We start from the raw sequence: 18,256 nt of genomic DNA, 5'->3' as shown, positions 1-18,256 counted from the left end.
AGTTCTCTACCTTTCTATGTCACTGTACTAACCTTTATTATACCTACATGTATTGTATGGTCTCTGCTTCTTTTTAGTTTAGTGTGGTTTAAAATAAAAGATGTTTTAATTTTGTCTTGGTCTTATACTAATATTACGTTATACTCTTGTTCATTTTTACACATTTGCTCACATCACTCACAGTCAGCCGCTCTGACATGGTTAACCACCTTCCTTGTGTTGTTGGTTAATCATATGAGCGGGATATAAATACCTCATTTCATTTCATTAAAATTTACATTACTTTTTTAAAGTACTAATTTAAAAGCACATAGTTGTATTACTTTTGACTTTTCAGTTTTACATTAAACTTCGTTAGTAATGACTATGATTTCTTTCAAACAGGTGCAATAATTAAATGTGTAATCTCACAACTCTTTACTTTCGAATAAAACATTTCAGCAAGGCCATAAAATAATACATCATATACATATAATAAACAAATAAATAATTGAACAAGGTACTGTAAGTGCTTCTAAACTCACCATTTAAACAAAATGCCACTATAAGACCCAAAATTAGTGGCTCACGACATGAACTTATTGGCCAAAATTAAAGAGTGAGAAAATTCAAAATATTCTGTTTATAAATCATTCATGGCAGAAATCGACCACAATATTGCGTAATTTACTATTTGATAATCTCAACGAGGTACTATTTAGATTATTATGCTAATTATGTTTAATTTACTAATTTCGCTAATCATTATAATTTTGCTAATTATAAGGATTTTGTTAGTTATACTAATTTTGCTAATTACACTAATTTTGCTAATTACACTAATTTCCTTACTTACACTAAGTTTGCTAATTATACTGATTTCGTTAATTACACTAATTTTGCTAATTACACTGATTTTTCTAATTGCACTAATTTTGCTAATTATAATAATTTTGCTAATTATACTAATTTTGCTAATCAACTAATTTTGCTAATTAAACTAATTCTGCTAATTATGTTGATTTTGATAATTATACTAATTCTGATAATTTAACTAAATATGCTAATTATATTAATAATGCTAAATTAACTAATTATACCAATTATACTAATTTTGTTAATTATACTAATCATACTGATCATACTAATTATAATAATTATACTTATTGTATTAATTATACTAATTGCATTAATTACACTAGTTATAATAATTACTCGACTTACGACTAAGGGCGGCTTCAACGTCCGAACAGAGATAGTTTTTTTCCAAATCTGTCTATCCAGCATGAGTTTGTTAATCTCCTTGCTGTCGTCAAGCCCCGTGTCCTTCCGAAGGATGTCAATATATGTGAGGTGTGGTCTTCCCCTTCGACGATGTCCTTGAAGGGGTTCCCAGAAGTCGAGAAGTTGATGACTCAGAAGTTCTTCATGTCTGGCTAGATGACCTGCCAGTCTCATCCTCCGTTCAGCTATCTTATCAGATGCTTTGATGAGGTGTCCATATACCTTGGCGTTAGTCTGCCGCTCTTTCCAGTCTATGTTAAGCGCCATCCTCAGCATTCTCGTATAACATCCATCAATACGTTTTGCGAGGGTCTGGCTGACCCTCGTTCAGGGATCGACTGGGGACGAAATTTAGCCGGGGCCGGGGCCGGGACCAAGTTGAATCAGCCGGGGCCGGGATTAACCGGGATTTTGAAATTTTGCCAAGGCCGGGATTTGCTAAAATATGCCGGGGCCGGGATTTTTTAAATCTAATTTTGAAGTATAATTACACCAAACGCTGTTTACATTACTACTATGAGTTGGCGTTATTTCACTGCCAAATATCCTCCTACTCCTTTTTATTTTTATTTACCGCCACTCTCTATTACTTGCCCGGGCACTCTTTACTGTTTTTTGCTCCTAAACTGAATTGTTTGACGTTTGTACTAGTTATATGAAAGAAAACGGTATACGAACACATGACTTTACTCGAACTTTTGGCACTATCCGTCGTGGAGTAGAGTCCGCGGCGGCGCCGCCGGACTCCGAGCGGACTCCGGCGGAGCTCCGCCAAAATGTATTTCGTTTGGACTCGAAACTATTCTGGCGGACTCCGAGCGGACCCGAGCGGACTCCGAGCGGACTTTAAAGTCCGCCGCGGACTCCGAGCGGCTCCGCGGCGGGTCGGTGGAGTGTCCGCCGCGGACTAAGCCACTAACTGACTAAGCGGACTCCGGCCCGCCGCGGACTCCGGCGGAGTGGTCGGCGGACTCCGAGCGGACCTCTCCGCCGGACTTGAATCCGGCGGAGCTCGGCGGAGTCCACCGGGCTCGGTGGAGTCCGCTCGGAGTCCGCCGGCTTCCAACAAAGTCCACTGACTTCAGACTTCCGACTTCCGACCCTCGGCTTAATTTGTCACGTGACATACAACATAGCATTTTGCGATATTGTGGTCAGATGAAAAGGTGATAAACCTTAGGCTTAACCATTACCCTCACAATGTCAATAGTGTACAACTCTAGTCCTAACTTTGACCCTATAAGTATAATGTATAAACGTTGACCCTAACCCTCCACCAAACCGTCAGCAGCGAAATATCAATGTCATTGACTGGTCACGTGACCAGAACAATTTTTGTCATATTATCTCATATAGGGAAGCGTTTTTAGTTTTACCCTACACGTTGCATGTGGCGTCATTCTGCCGGATCCCAGCAAGCAAAAATACGTCGACCATTACAGGACGACGCCAGCACTCTCTACGCTCTTCGAGCTCCGATCGTCCTGTGACGAAGTAAGGACGAAGCCTGAGGTCCTCAGGTAACATCGACCACCGATTGAAAATTCAAAAATTTTTTGACATAAAGGTCAAATGTAAAACTAAAATTTTGATGTTGATTGATTGACGAGTATCCAGAGTGCGTGGCACGAGGGGTTATTATTTGAATATAACTGTTTAAGCGTGATGCGTTTTTATTTGTGTTCGAGCGTGCTAAATCACTCTACAGTCGATCTTCGAGATTGTTCTAAAAGGGCCCCCGACGGTTGTAACCAACTTTAATCGATGTATTTTCGGACGCTGATTCCGAATCACCCCCCATGACATAGGGTTAAAATGCTCCCCTGACGAGATATTGGCGAAAAACTGTCTCGATCACGTGATATGACCGTATAAGGAAGTTAGTCTTATTTCTCGTTAGGGTTAGGGTTTCAGCATATGTTTTTGTTAAAGATTGGGTTATACTTATAGTAGAGGCTCTTACGGGCATTGTCTGCATGATACGCTAGGGACCCCAGATACACCTTACTAGACGTATTTTTGACCGTAGAATCGATTAAAAGTGGTTTCAAGATGATTGGACTGAGTTAGTGCGGTCAAAATCGCAAAAAACCGATTTTTGGGCCAAAAAAAGGCCAAAAAACCATGTTTTTTGATATTTTGAGCAAGTTAATTTTGTTGGCATGTCGGCAAAATTTGCACAAAGATAGCTAAAAGACAGCCGCACAAGATGGTATAAAAATAAAACAAATCCCTTTATTTTAGCGCAGGTAAAAATCCAAAAAAGTGGTAAAAATTTTGACTTTTTTGCTTGAAGTTTGAATAATTTTTTGCAGTTGTATTAAATCGACCCAAAAATAGTCACATCGTGTTTGCCTAAATGTTTCCTTTCTGAGAAGTACCCACTTCATATACTTTATCGAAGTTTGAATATTGTCACTCCGCAAGCGTTTTTGCCAAATTTTAGACGCGCACTACGCGCAAAAGCATTTAGTTGTTATCAATTGGCACCCGCGCGTTCATCATAAATTTCAAACAGCTATAACTCAGCGAGATTATGTCCGTTCTAGCTCATATTTTCACACCAAATAGAAAATAATGTGATCTTATTGCTGGCAAAATATGAATATGATTACTCTATTTGCCTTAGAGTAATAGACTGTCAAAGTTTAAAACGCGCATTGGTATAGCACGTGACTAATAAAGCCAAATTTATACTTCTTAACATATTATCGATCCTTAGACATCATACTATTGTGTCTAATTAGCGGTTAGGTCTCTAAACTCGTAGCAGAATACACGTATTTTTGCCCGTAAGAGCCTTTACTATTAGGGTTAGGGTTGGGATCAAATTAGAGGGTTAGGGTTTCGAAAAGTCTTACAGAACCAGCTAGAGAACGGGTTGAAAAAGTCACGTGACAGTCGAGTGTAGAGTGATTAATCATCATCCTTTTGTGTTATAAAATTTTGTGGGATGCTGCTAGGGTTATCATTAATTCATTATTTTTAAACCGGGTAAGTGTAACCGTGAAAACAAGTTTTGCAGTGTGGAACTGGTCCGAGAGATTCAATAATAAGAAGCTTGCTGGAACTTTGCCAATAATAAGAAGCTTGCTGGAACTTTGCCAGCGAATGGAACTCTCGTACGTGCCAAGCAGATTTATAGTTCCTGAGTAAAATTACATGATACTGTGAAACGCGTCATCAGAACACTTAACATATTAGTATAATTAGACCAGCGCCCGGCCGATAGTTTATCGTGGGAAAATTAAGACTAAACTGAGTCAGAGACGAAAAATCACTCAACAAACCGAACGGGGTCAAGTGAATGAGCAGGAATTATTGAGCATGGATCATTTATCAAGCGGAAACAAACAGGATTAAAATAACGCCGCCCCTTATTTTTTATACCGTCTCTTAGAAGTAATGAAGTAAATTTTAGGTATTACATTACTAATCCTACTGAGAGATATATAATACTATTACTAATACTATACACTTATACAGTGCAAATGCTAATTTCACATAAACTGTACCAACAAAAGCAGTGCATGGCAGTAGCTCAGTAGACCATGAAATATATATAAAGCAGTGTTCGTGCAGTATCTTCTAGATTATATATATAGATGTATAATATATAAATATAATCTAGTAGATACCGCGCGGACACTGTCCGCCGAACAGTGCATGAGTACAATTAATTCTCCATTATCAAATATAGCTGCAGCTCTTGTAATAAATGATATTTCCAGAGCAGCTTTTCCTGCCTAGAGAGTAGAAAGTGCTCTCCGCTATAATTCGTTAATGACTGCGCTTGGAGCCGGATAATCTTTTTATGGTCCCATAATTCCATGTAAAGCTTATAATTATACAAGAAAACAAGTTCACGTGTTGTCACTTCCCTATGAGAGCTATTTTTGCGAGGAATGAACAGGTTTAATAAAAGCTGTTGTTTTAAACATCACAATATCAATAACATCATTTTACTTTGAGTGATGAAACAGGTCCAGTGAATTTGTATCTATGTTACTATATATTTTGTAACAAGACAAATTCACACCGTTCAAAATAGTATAACTATACTATTTAATGCTAACCTTTCGTGGACCATTTAAGCATCTGTCGAGCCTGTCTTTTAAAAAGAAGAAAAAAAGTCAGCACAAAGAGGCCGACCGAAGAAGCCCTATTATAGCTTATATATACTAACGAAAGAATGGAACAATCTGTAAAGGGGAACTAAAGGGGAACTGTGATCCTTGATGGTTACTGGGCGGCGCTCAGCCTGTCGTGAACACTATCAAGTTTAACTTTAACTTTAAGGTTAAGACTGGATCTGGAAGAGCTATTTTTGAGTTTTAGGGCCAATTTTAACATTTCCAACCGCGGCATTCTGTCGAGCAGAAGATTAATTTACAGCCACTGTATATCCTTTACTATCCGTAGTTTCAAAAACGGCCAGCTTGAGGTCAACCATACAAGCTTATAATGAAAGTTTCAAAAGTAAGTAAGTTGTGCCTAATTTAAGGTTAAGACTGGATCTGGAAGAGCCATTTTAAAGTCAATTTCAATATTTCCAACGGAATTCTGTCCAGACTCCAGCAGAAGATTCTACAGCAATGCTCACACAACATACCAACCAGTGACTGCTGCTCGCAGAGCGAAAAATTGGTTGAAACTTGAGATAGGGAATGAACACAGTTAAGCAGTTTATAGTCGGACTGTAAAATAAATTGATACTCGGTAGTTTCCGGCAGTGAGATAAGTATGGTAATATGTTTTTAAGGTTTAAATACATCCTTGGCACCTGGCATATATAGGGGCTATTATATACCTCAGGTCTACTAGTTCAGATCCTGACTGTTTGGGTCATTGGAGAACAGTCTCAAGTAAGTTACCTAGTTGCAATGCCACACACCTTGTTCGGGACACACGCACAGATTCTCTGCTTCCCCTTTAATCACGTAATCGTTCATAAAACAATGGGTAAAAGGTTAAAGAGGGGCTACAAGGATTTGGAGTGAAATAGTACAATAGCGATTAGGCAAATCTTGTGAGCAAGGCTCTCCCATTCCACACTCCTACTATCTTCCCTGTCTCACTTAATGTACCAGTTCGTTTGCTTTTGTTCATCAGAGAGAAATCCAAATGCCACTCGTAGGTCGAAATATCTTCAGTCAAAGAATCAAGCACCGGCCATTGAGGAAGGTTTCAGCTGTCATTAAATCTGTGGTCACTATATAAAACTTGCAATATTAATTATTTTGTTGAAACTTGGCAGCCTAGAGATTCGTGTTCTTGGGAGAATTTGAGGTCTTCGGTGAGGAAGTTGAGGAAGGTGAAATAGGATTCTGCGTGTTGTCTGTCTCTGAAGGATCCGAGGCCTTCGTAAACGAAGTGGTAGTAGATATTAGGGGGTCAGGACTCAAGACACGAGGAGAGGGCTAAGGACTCTATCTCGGCAAGGGGAACCCATGGTGCCACCTTCGTATTGGGAGCCATAAAATTGGAGGTAGGAGTTGCATCGAGGCAAAAGTTGATGAAGGATCTTAAGGTGGTGGTGGTGAGGTTAGAGGGAAGGAGAGTAGGATTCTGTTCGTAAGAAAAGATTACTGTTTTATAAGGGCTAGACATCCTCAATTATCTATAATTTCAAAAAATAGCCAGCTTGAAATCAATGGGCATCAACCATACAAGTTTAATGACAGTTTCAAAAGTAAGTAAATTGTGCCTAATTTAAGGTTAAGACTGGATCTGGAAGAGCCATTTTAAAGTCAATATAAATATTTTCAACGGGACTCTGTCCAGCAGAAGATTCTACAGCAATGCTCACACAATATACCAACCAACCAGTGACTGCTGCTCGCAGAGCGGAAAATTGGTGAAACTTGAGATAGGGAATAAACACAGTTAAGCATTTTATAGTCGGACTGTAAGCACTTTCTTATTGTGTCCACGCCGGAAAATAAATTGATACTCGGTAGTTTCCGGCAGTGAGATAAGTATGGTAATATGTTTTTAAGGTTTAAATACATCCTTGGCACCTGGCATATATAGGGGCTATTATATACCTCAGGTCTACTAGTTCAGATCCTGACTGTTTGGGTCATTGGAGAACAGTATTCTAATATTTAAATCTTTACGCTTGAAATGATTCTTTTGTGATGACGCTGATTTAAAAAGTACTATTATACTGTATTGTTTTTCCTAAAAATTAACCGATTCGTGTTATTCGACTATTAGTATTATATGAAGTGCAATATGCGGTGCTTGGCAACACTTGTAGGGTATAAAACCATTTCCAAATAAAAGGTGACCATTGTCAGGATAGCATTTTCAAAATACATTACCTTCAAGCTTTTTGGGTTGCTCTTAGTGGATAAACAGTGTAATCCTTATACTCAGTGACGAAACGTATCTGTGGGCCGCCCACTCGCTAAATTTGCCGCCCTTAAATTGTTCTAATATCCTGATTTTTAGAGAATACGCTTGTAAAATCTTTAAAAAGTATTTTAGTGGGGGCGGTCGTTTCACCATTTCTTACACCCTGCAATCTGCATCACGTAACCTTTCATGGCTTTGAGTTCAACATTAAGTAACATGTTGCCGAGTGCCGTCTCAAGTAAGTTACCTAGTTGCAATGCCACACACCTTGTTCGCGTTCGGGACACACGCACAGATTCTCTGCTTCCCCTTTAATCACTTAATAGTTCATAAAACAATGGGTAAAGAGGGGCTACAAGGAATTGGAGTGAAATAGAACAACAGCAATTAGGCAAATCTTGTGAGCAAGGCTCTCCCATTCCACACTCCGACTATTCCCGGCATAGCGGGGGTGGGAGGGGGGGGGGTGGCGGGGGGTTTCGTTTCGCCATTGCTTACACCCTGCATCACTTAACAATAGTAACCTTTCATGGCTTTGAGTTCAACATTAAGTTACATGTTGCCGAGTGCCGTCTCAAGTAAGTTACCTAGTTGCAATGCCACACAACTTGTTCGGGACACACGCAAAGATTCTCTGCTTCCCCTTTAATTACTTAATCGTTCATAAAACAATGGGTAAAGAGGGGCTACAAGGAATTGGAGTGAAATAGAACAATAGCAATTAGGCAAATCTTGTGAGCAAGGCTCTCCCATTCCACACTCCGGCTATTTTCCCTTAATGTACCAGTTCGTTTGCTTTTGTTTATCAGAGAGAAATCCAAATACCACTCACAGGTCGAAATGTCTTCAAGCACCCATTGAGGAGTGAGGACGGTTTCAGCTGTCATTAAATCTGTGGTCACTATGAAACTTGCAATATCAATTATTCTGTTGAAACCTGGTAGCCCAGACAATTTGCTTTCGTGTTCTTGGGTGAATTTGAGGTCTTTGGTGAGGAAGTTGAGGAAGGCGAGGAAGGATTCTGCGTGCCGTCGTCAACGAAGTGGGGGTAGACATAAGGGGGTCAGGACGTCATAAAGGAGAGGGCTGAGGACTCTATTTCGGTAAGGCGTATTTCAACGATAAAAGGGAACCCACGGTGCCACCTTTGTATATACCTCAGTGGAAGGAGCCATTGAATTGGAGATACATTAAGTATCAAAGTATGCTGCACTCAGAGCTCCACATTAAGTATGCTGCACTCAGAGCTCCACATTAAGTATGCTGCACTCAGAGCTCCACATTAAGTATGCTGCACTCAGAGCTCCACATTAAGTATGCTGCACTCAGAGCTCCACATTAAGTATGCTGCACTCAGAGCTCCACATTAAGTATGCTGCACTCAGAGCTCCACATTAAGTATGCTGCACTCAGAGCTCCACATTAAGTATGCTGCACTCAGAGCTCCACATTAAGTATGCTGCACTCAGAGCTCCACATTAAGTATGCTGCACTCAGAGCTCCACATTAAGTATGCTGCACTCAGAGCTCCACATTAAGTATGCTGCACTCAGAGCTCCACATTAAGTATGCTGCACTCAGAGCTCCACATTAAGTATGCTGCACTCAGAGCTCCACATTAAGTATGCTGCACTCAGAGCTCCACATTAAGTATGCTGCACTCAGAGCTCCACATTAAGTATGCTGCACTCAGAGCTCCACATTAAGTATGCTGCACTCAGAGCTCCACATTAAGTTTGCTGCACTTGCAAACCAATATCGCGAGCTATTACAAGTTGTCAATGCCATGTATAATAACACATTAAAATTTAAATAGTGGTCAAACTGCAGCCACGGTGATTTGAATATTTTAGTTGACAAGTTGAATTGTTGATGAAGGAGCATACGACAACTGTCAGATAACTCAATGACCGACTTCGCTATCGTAATTTATTAAATAATTAAGAATTCTCGTCATTCTACATTAAAGTTTAACTCTCTCTCTCTCTCTCTCTCTCTCTCTCTCTCTCTCTCTCTCTCTCTCTCTCTCTCTCTCTCTCTCTCTCTCTCTCTCTCTCTCTCTCTCTCTCTCTCTCTCTCTCTCTCTCTCTCTCTCTCTCTCTCTCTCTCTCTCTCTCTCTCTCTCTCTCTCTCTCTCTCTCTCTCTCTCTCTCTCTCTCTCTCTCTCTCTCTCTCTCTCTCTCTCTCTCTCTCTCTCTCTCTCTCTCTCTCTCTCTCTCTCTCTCTCTCTCTCTCTCTCTCTCTCTCTCTCTCTCTCTCTCTCTCTCTCTCTCTCTCTCTCTCTCTCTCTCTCTCTCTCTCTCTCTCTCTCTCTCTCTCTCTCTCTCTCTCTCTCTCTCTCTCTCTCTCTCTCTCTCTCTCTCTCTCTCTCTCTCTCTCTCTCTCTCTCTCTCTCTCTCTCTCTCTCTCTCTCTCTCTCTCTCTCTCTCTCTCTCTCTCTCTCTCTCTCTCAGGTTTATGGATCTTAAGTTGTCCGGCCATCTAGGGTGGAGGTTCCGCATCTTTTTGAGGTGGTCTGTCGTGAACTTCTTGTCGTTGTGGAGTTTCTTGAGTACTTTTTAAGTTTATACAGTTTGGAGGTGACAGATTGTGTGGGGTCTTTGTTCAAAAGGGTATAACTACCTGAGGTCAAGTGACCGTTAACTTTTCTTTTGTATTGTTCGTGGGTTAACACCTTAATGGAGTTTCCCTTATCAGCAGGAAGAAATTTCAATTCAGATAATTCTTAGATTTGAATGATTTGACTTTGAGAGCTGTACGCTGTTGGGGAGTCAATTTGTCATGGGTCATGTCACGTCGTTTGTAAAATTTGGATAAGAGGTAACCTGATAGGTGGCGGAAGCTTCCGTCCCTTCACCAAGCTGTTTGGTGACATTTTAAATAAGGGGAGTTAGTTCAAGGGTGGGATCTGATGTGGGTGTACGTCGCTTTCTCCGGTGGAAAGAGTCTGTCCGGAGAGTTTGTCTTAACTGTAGTGTCTTTCTTTGGGGTGGGTGATGAGGAGAGGTAAATGGAATGTGGGAGCTATTATGTCAAAGGTTGTGAGGGTGTCGTAGGGTGAGAGGCAGAGATGTGCACCGTGTTAATTTTAGGCAGCGGCGGTCTGGACGCCAAAATTGGTCAGCGGCGGCGGTTTGACGGCGGTCTGACTACTAGATATCCAAACGTGGTCTGTAAGGACATTTCGATAAATTATATTATCAAACATGTCAATCTTACAAATGTCAACAATCCTAAAATAATTTAGAACCGAAACGTGATCCTTTGTAAAATTATATGTCCCAATAATCAAATTGACTTGTACTCAAGTATAAAGTTAAACAATTTACTCCAATAACCACGGTCACTAGCAAGTTCTCTCAAATGGAGAATATCATCATACGACTCCAGCAAGATGAAACGCTTCCAGAGGTCAACCTTCAGGTGGTGTAGGAGGTTACGTCTGTGAGCCCCGAGTCTACCAACTTCACTACACATCTCGACAGCAAAACACAGCGCAGCTTGAGCTGGTGATCTTTCATCGCTCCTCAGTATGTGTCCTAGCATCTTCCACCTAGATAACTCAGCACGCTCAGACATAGGGGTAGAGTTACTCTGTTTGTAGAGGGTATCTTTGGACATCATACTGCGTGGCCAGCTGACATTCATGATCTTTCTGAGGTGGTTACGGTGACATGCATCTAGTTTGTCCCAGTACGATTTAGGCATTCCCCAGCAACTAGAGTTATACATGAGGATAGATACTACTTGGGCCTCATAGACCTTCAGCTTCTTCTGTAGGGGGATCTTACTCTGGCACCAGACCTTCTTGAAGTTCTGGAATGCTACATTGGCTAACATGATTCTTCTGGTGACATCTTTCCTACTTTCTAGCAGAGAACCCAACAACTTGCTACTGCACCATTCTTCATTCATTCTAAGGAGTTTACCATCATCCATGACCTCATCTTTCCCAGCTATGTAGACGTGTACAAACTCTGTCTTTGATTCATTAATATTCAGATTCCACTCTTTGAACACCTTAGTAGCGATAGGGAGGAGGGCTTCTAGAGCATCTTTGTCTTCACCAAGATAGTCGATGTCATCAGAGTAGGCATCTTCTTCAGGCATGCCGCTAGGGCTTATAGGGGGGGGGGGGGGGTTGGTCGCAGCATCACGGCACGCAGGTGGTAGCAGGCACCAGCTAGAGTGATTGTGAAACAGAGGCCTGAAACACTATCACCTTGGGGTCCTCCATTGGTGCTGATGAATACAAGGGAGGTAGCGTCGTTGACTCGCACCTTGATCTTGGTCAGGCTTGTCCGCCGCCGCCGGGTGATTTTGCCACGCCGAACGCCGCCGATACACCCCGGCGTACATCGGCGTACGGCGTGCATTTTCTGGCTTCAATATGATTCTGTCTTCATTTGAAGATATTAGTGTTACTGATAGCGATTAGCGGCTAGGGGCAACACACACATGATACACACCTTTAGCTAACTTAACAATATTGATTATACCGTATGTCGTATATTGGAATAATCCGAACTACAGTTACTAGCAGCTAGCTCTCATCTGACGCCCACGTGTGACTCGATGTAACGCGACGCGTTACATCGAAAATTTCATGCTCCTTAAGTTAAATTGTACTGATTTATTATTTTCTAATGTACAATTAGCAATCTACACTCTGCAGTTTTAAGTCTGCCTATGTTTATATGCATTCACAATTCACAGTGAAATTGTACTCGTAACATATATACACTGTTTTGTTCTAAAAACTATGATTTTGTTTCTAACAAAAAAGATCATGAGAGATCCATTGATTTCAGCAATAATTTATTGTTTATGTATTTTACCTTAGATAAAATAATTGTATCAATTTGTCTCAACTTTTATTTGATAGCAGATAATACCATAACAATATACCAACATCATTTGTTGAAGTTAAGTCTAAATTTAATTACCCAAATTAAGTACATGATCATATTCATATTTCATAGACCTCAATTTAATTGGCCTTGATTTCACGGCTCACGCCGGCGTACGCCGCCGCCGCCGGTGTAATTTTAGTGAAACGCCGCCGCCGATCCATTCAGCCACGGCGGACAAGCCTGATCTTGGTGTTGCTCAGGAGGAATCTCACTATACTAGTCTGATCTCATCTCTTGTGCACCCTGCGTCGTCTAGGAGGTTGAGCACAGTCTGCCTACTGATAGTATCGAAGGCACTGGACATGTCTAGGCCCATCTTGTGGAAAGACCACTCTCTTTCTTTTACAATGCTGATCAACATACGGTGACACCATACCAGGTCTCCACAGCTTCTCTTCTGCTTGTAGGCAGCTTGCCATGGACCTGTGTAAGCGTCTACCTTTGCTTCAATTCTCCTGAGTGTAATGAGGGATAGCAGCTTACGAGCACAGTTACATAATGTCAGGGGTCTGAGGCTTTTCAGTTCACCAGGAGTCTTGCCAGGCTTTTGAAGAGGGGTGATGAAACATTCTCCGACAGCGTCAAGGAACAGGTTCTCTTCAAAGCAGGTGTTAATGATTTTGGCGTAATTGACACATAGCGCACTCCCACCATACTTGAGGAGCTCATTGGGGGTATTGTCAGATCCATTGGCTTTGCCGTTCTTGAGGTAATTATAGGATGAAAATAGTACTACCTTATCGGACCTTATTTGGACGGATATTAATTGAACGCTGGAGGCCCTAACGTTCATCCTAATGTCCGTTCAAATAAAGTCCGTTCATTTAACTTTAAGGTCCACTTTAATCGAATACAGTTTATTCAAATGATAAATATAAATATAAACAATTAATAAATATAAACAATTAGTTCTTGTATAACACCCTAACGGAGACCAGGTCACTGTCTGATGATGTAGCTGATATTGTAGCTGACTTTGCTGAGTAGGTATAAAACAAACATGCCTATTAGGAATAACAGGTTAGTTTATAGTGAACAACAGTCCAAGTTAAAGTCCGTTGAATTTTTTTTCAAAATTCTGTCCACTTTTTTGTCTAGAATATGACAACTATGAAAACTTTATTGTGCCGTTAGTTAACGAAGGTTCTCCTTGGTCTGCTGGAGGCGCAGAAAACTTTACTACTACTAGTATATGGTGTTTTCAAGGGTCAATTGGCAAAAAAAGTCAACGAAATTATGGCACTCAACATCATAGTTCATGAGCTTGTCCCCGCCAACATGACAAACTTGTTCCAGCCTCTAGAAATTATGGTAAATCGTGTTGCAAATGACATTGTCCGACGTTGTTATAGTTCATATTACTATATTACTCAGGGGATGTAATTAAATAGTGCTAGAAAAGCTCTACGTGATGTTAAGGTTAACCTAAAGTTTTCTAAGATAAAACCACTTCACGCCGAATGGCTTGTAAAAGTTAACACTGAAATGTAGCACCGGGGTAGTTTGATAAAAAAGGTTTCCATAAAGCTAGAATTCACTGATGCTTTAAGCATGGACTATTTCATGCACGAAAACCCATTTAATGAAGATGATATGTGATAATAGACACTGTATACTCCAGTAGCAGGGAGGGGTTGAGTGTGCACTTCGATGTATAGAGTTTTTTGCTACTGAATCGGGTTAAATAGGTCATTGGTAACTCAAATCACCGAGGGGGGAATTTTGTGTCGCTAGCCCCAACCCTGTGGAGCCACGCCCATATTTCATATCAGGTGCGTATATGGGAAATTTGTATCTCAGCTTCTGAAGGTCTTAGAGACTCAAACTTGTGTTTAAAATGACCGCAATGCACATGTTTATCTTGGTACTATGAAGGTCATGAAAGCCCAAAATGCTTATTTTTGGAAAAAATTCAGAAAAACCGATTTTCACTTGGGCACGAGTAAAAAATCTACTCTAGAAATTGAGTGAAAATCGAGTAAGCAGTTCAGTGTCTACAAAATTTCTATACACAAGGTCCTCTGTTAGGTCATTCTGAATCAGAATTGATAAGGTACACAAATTCTATTAGTAGTTTCAACCCTTGGAGCCACGCCCATATTTCATAATATGTGCGTATATAATGGGAAATTTGTATCTCAGCTTCTGAAGGTCTTAGAGACTCAAACTTGAGTTTAAATTGACTGCAATGCACATGTATATCTTGGTACTATGAAGGTCATGAAGGCCCAAAATGCTTATTTTTGGAAAAAATTCAGAAAAACTGATTTTCACAAGCAAAAAATCTACTCTAGAAGTTAAGTGAAATTAAGTGTGAAGTTCAGTGTCTACAACGTTTCTAAACACAGGATCCTTTGTAAGATCATTCTGAATCAGAATTGATAAGGTACACAAATTCTATTAGTAGTTTCAACCCTAGGGTGCAAAACTCCTAAATTACCCCCAGGCGCAAATACATGACTTTTCTATCTCGGCTTCTGAACGTTGTAGGGGCCTCTCTTTGAGCTCAAACTAACTACAATGGCCACATTTATATACCGACTATAAAGCAATATAGGGTCTATAGAACTTAGTTTTTAGAAATTCATTAAAAACTGTTTTTACCTTCTATTCATGCATCATAAATCAGTAACATCAAACATGTACTTAATAATGATATCTCGGGCTAAAAAAGTCTTCTAGAGACATTTGCAGCACAGTAAAACGTTCAACATGAACACATTTGGATAACATTCATAGAGCATGAGCAGCATGCTGCGAAAATACTGAGTTTCAGAAGCTCCTTCCAGCTATCTTAGGCTGCCTTCTCCCTCTCTGGGGCTCTTTCCAGTGCTGCTTGGCTATTATGGCTAATCAACTTGAATCCAACCTCATGTAGCAGAATCTACTTCTAGCTACAGCTTCTGCTAACTCCACGTCAACTCTACCCAGCTAACACCATACGTTATAATTTTAGATTTTGTACCCTCTGATATGAGTGCTACCTCCGCTGCATCCATCAATTTCCAGCTCATTAAGGAAGAGGAAATTTGCTGTTTCTGATGGTTGCTAGACAGGGCAAGAAGTAGCCCACTAGCCTAAGTTAAGGTTGCTAGAAATAGCAGAAGTTGGAGGAACCTTGGTGGTAGTTAAATAGAGGTTGCCGAAGTATGTGAAAACAGCTGGAATTGGTGGCGTAGTAGCTGGATAGAGAAAGACGTAGCATTCATATCAGAGGTTGATAGAAAGATCTAAAATTATAACGTACTGGTATTATGAAATATGGACGTGGCTCCAAGGGTTAAAACTACTAATAGAATTTGTGTACCTTATCAATTCTGATTCAGAATGACCTAACAGAGGACCTTGCGTTCAGAAATTTTGTAGACACTGAACTGCTTACTCAATTTTCAATTTCTAAAGTAGATTTTTTACTCGTGCCCAAGTGAAAATCAGTTTTTCTGAATTTTTTCCAAAATAAGCATTTTGGGCTTTCATGACCTCCATAGTACCAAGATAAACATGTGCATTGCGGTCATTTTAAACACAAGTTTGAGTCTCTAAGACCTTTAGAAGCTGAGATACAAATTTCCCATATACGCACCTGATATGAAATATGGGCGTGGCTCCACAGGGTTGGGGCTAGCGACACAAAATTCCCCCCTCGGTGATTTGAGTTACCAATGACCTATTTAACCGGCCGATTCAGTAGCAAAAAACTCTATACATCGAAGTGCACACTCAACCCCTCTCTGCTACTGGAGTACTGATCATTTACACATATTTTAATATTTTTACTGCTTAACAACTGCTTTTCTTAATTAATGTATAAAAATGGATTTAAAAATCATTTGCTGAAATTAAAAAATTTACAAAAAAAGAAAAAAAAATTCGGATTTTTGATGGTTTTGAATGCCTTCTAGCGTTCATATTAATGTCCGTTCATATTAATGTCCGTTCATATTAATGTCCATTCATTTAATGTCCGTCAGAATAAATTCCGATAAGGTATTACTTAGTATTAGTTACGCTATAACTATATTTTAGCTGCATTGTGGAACAAGAAATAATACCAAAGTTTTCAGTTACATAATAAAACTGTGTGCATGATGGTAATTTGGTTGTGTAATTGATGTATATGAATTGATTTCTTAATATCACTCTACATTGAAGAACTAATTTATCGTTAACAGCTGTATTTGTTGATCTGACGGCCAATACCTCAAAGACCGCGGTCTGGGTCAAAATTTCGCAGCGGCGGTCTGGGTCAAAATTTCGCAGCGAATCGCGGTGGTGCACGTCTCTGGTAGTCTAATGAGAAGAAGGGGGTGTCGTATTCTGATCGGAGGACAGCGAACTTCTTTTGGTGAAAGTGAGGACTGAGGAGGTGTCGTCTCTGGGTGTATGAAGACTTTTTTATGTTGAGGTGTGTGAGTTTTTGGAAATACTGTAACTAGGGCGGTGATGAGTGATTCTATCTGTTTAAGGTTGTGCTCGTATATTCTCTTGCTTTGTGCGTACTTGAGGCGGTAGTAGCCATAGGCGGTGTTTGGACAAATTTACAATCACCTTTAAATCCCATCTTAATTAAAATATTATCTATGCAGCTATAAACTTGTTATATTACTGATCCTGTTGAAACTTGGTAAATCAGATACAGCCTCGCCATCACTGAGTCACCACACGACATCGAGTACTCCTTATGCCACAACCTCATTTAGAATGATAGATCCTTGGTCCGAAGGTAAATATTACTTATATAGTTAAGTAGTTATATCATTACGTGTTAAAATTAAAATCGACCTATATCAATTTTAAAGATAGTAATTTTTGTTTTAAGTAAATGAATGAAAAAATTAGCTTATTTCACATCACTCTTGAAATACTTTGCAGAATTGTGCAGTTTTCAAGAAGACAGAGGATTCTTGAAACAGGTATGTAAGAACCAGAGGAACGATCAATACACGCCCTATAAGTGCCACAACACAGAGGAGTATTATTGGACGGACTACCGGAAAGAAGTGTCAGCTTTATGTTCAGATGATCCTCACTATTATCAGGCTTGTGGTGATGCCAGTGTCACTGTAAATAATACTGACGTAACAAGATCGTGGAGATATAAAATATTGCACGCGCACGCGCGTGCAATATTCAGTACCGCCCTCAAGGCTGCGGTGATATCTATATGTATACGGTACCTGCCAGTAGTGCGGAAATTGAAAGAACCTGATCGGCTGCAGGTTTAATTCTTTCTAGTCAGGGATCTAGGTTGTTCTAAAAACTATGATTTTGTTTCCAACAAAAAAGATTGAGAGATCCATTGATTTCAGCAATAATTTATTGTTTATGTATTTTACCTTAAATAGAATAATTGTATCAATTTGTCTCAACTTTTATTTGATAGCAGATAATACCATAACAATATACCAACATCATTTGTTGAAGTTTAGTCTAAATCACCCAAATTAAGTACATGATCATATTCATATTTCATAGACCTCAATTTAGTTGGCCTTGATTTTACGGCTCACGCCGGCGTACGCCGCCGCCGCCGGTGTTATTTTAGTGAAACGCCGCCGCCGATCCATTAAGCCACGCCGGACAAGCCTGATATGGAATAATATAGTGTATCATGTGTGATTGGACCCATTAAAGGAGCTGACTCTGAGCGCTTAATTATGACAGCATCTGATACCACTTTCTAAAACCCAGCAGACAGCTGGCCCAGAGAATCGAAAATA

General features: G+C 40.0%; 1 protein-coding gene across 1 annotated transcript; it reads right to left on the bottom strand.

Moving 5' to 3' along the window:
- Positions 1–10,911: 10,911 nt before the first annotated feature.
- Positions 10,912–11,733, bottom strand: LOC134821430 (uncharacterized). Its single transcript, XM_063832172.1, has one exon. It carries the CDS (start codon positions 11,731–11,733, stop codon positions 10,912–10,914), a length of 822 nt encoding a protein of 273 aa, XP_063688242.1.
- Positions 11,734–18,256: the final 6,523 nt, after the last annotated feature.

This window comes from Bolinopsis microptera, chromosome 9 (assembly GCF_026151205.1).
Source record: "Bolinopsis microptera isolate Bmic1 chromosome 9, MBARI_Bmic_1.0, whole genome shotgun sequence".
Lineage (NCBI taxonomy): Eukaryota > Metazoa > Ctenophora > Tentaculata > Lobata > Bolinopsidae > Bolinopsis > Bolinopsis microptera.
This window is presented reverse-complemented; position numbering and strand designations above follow the sequence as displayed.

Bases quoted from the DNA above. Each gene is read 5' to 3' on its own strand.
- LOC134821430 (XM_063832172.1), bottom strand. From the start codon at position 11,733: ATGCCTGAAGAAGATGCCTACTCTGATGACATCGACTATCTTGGTGAA.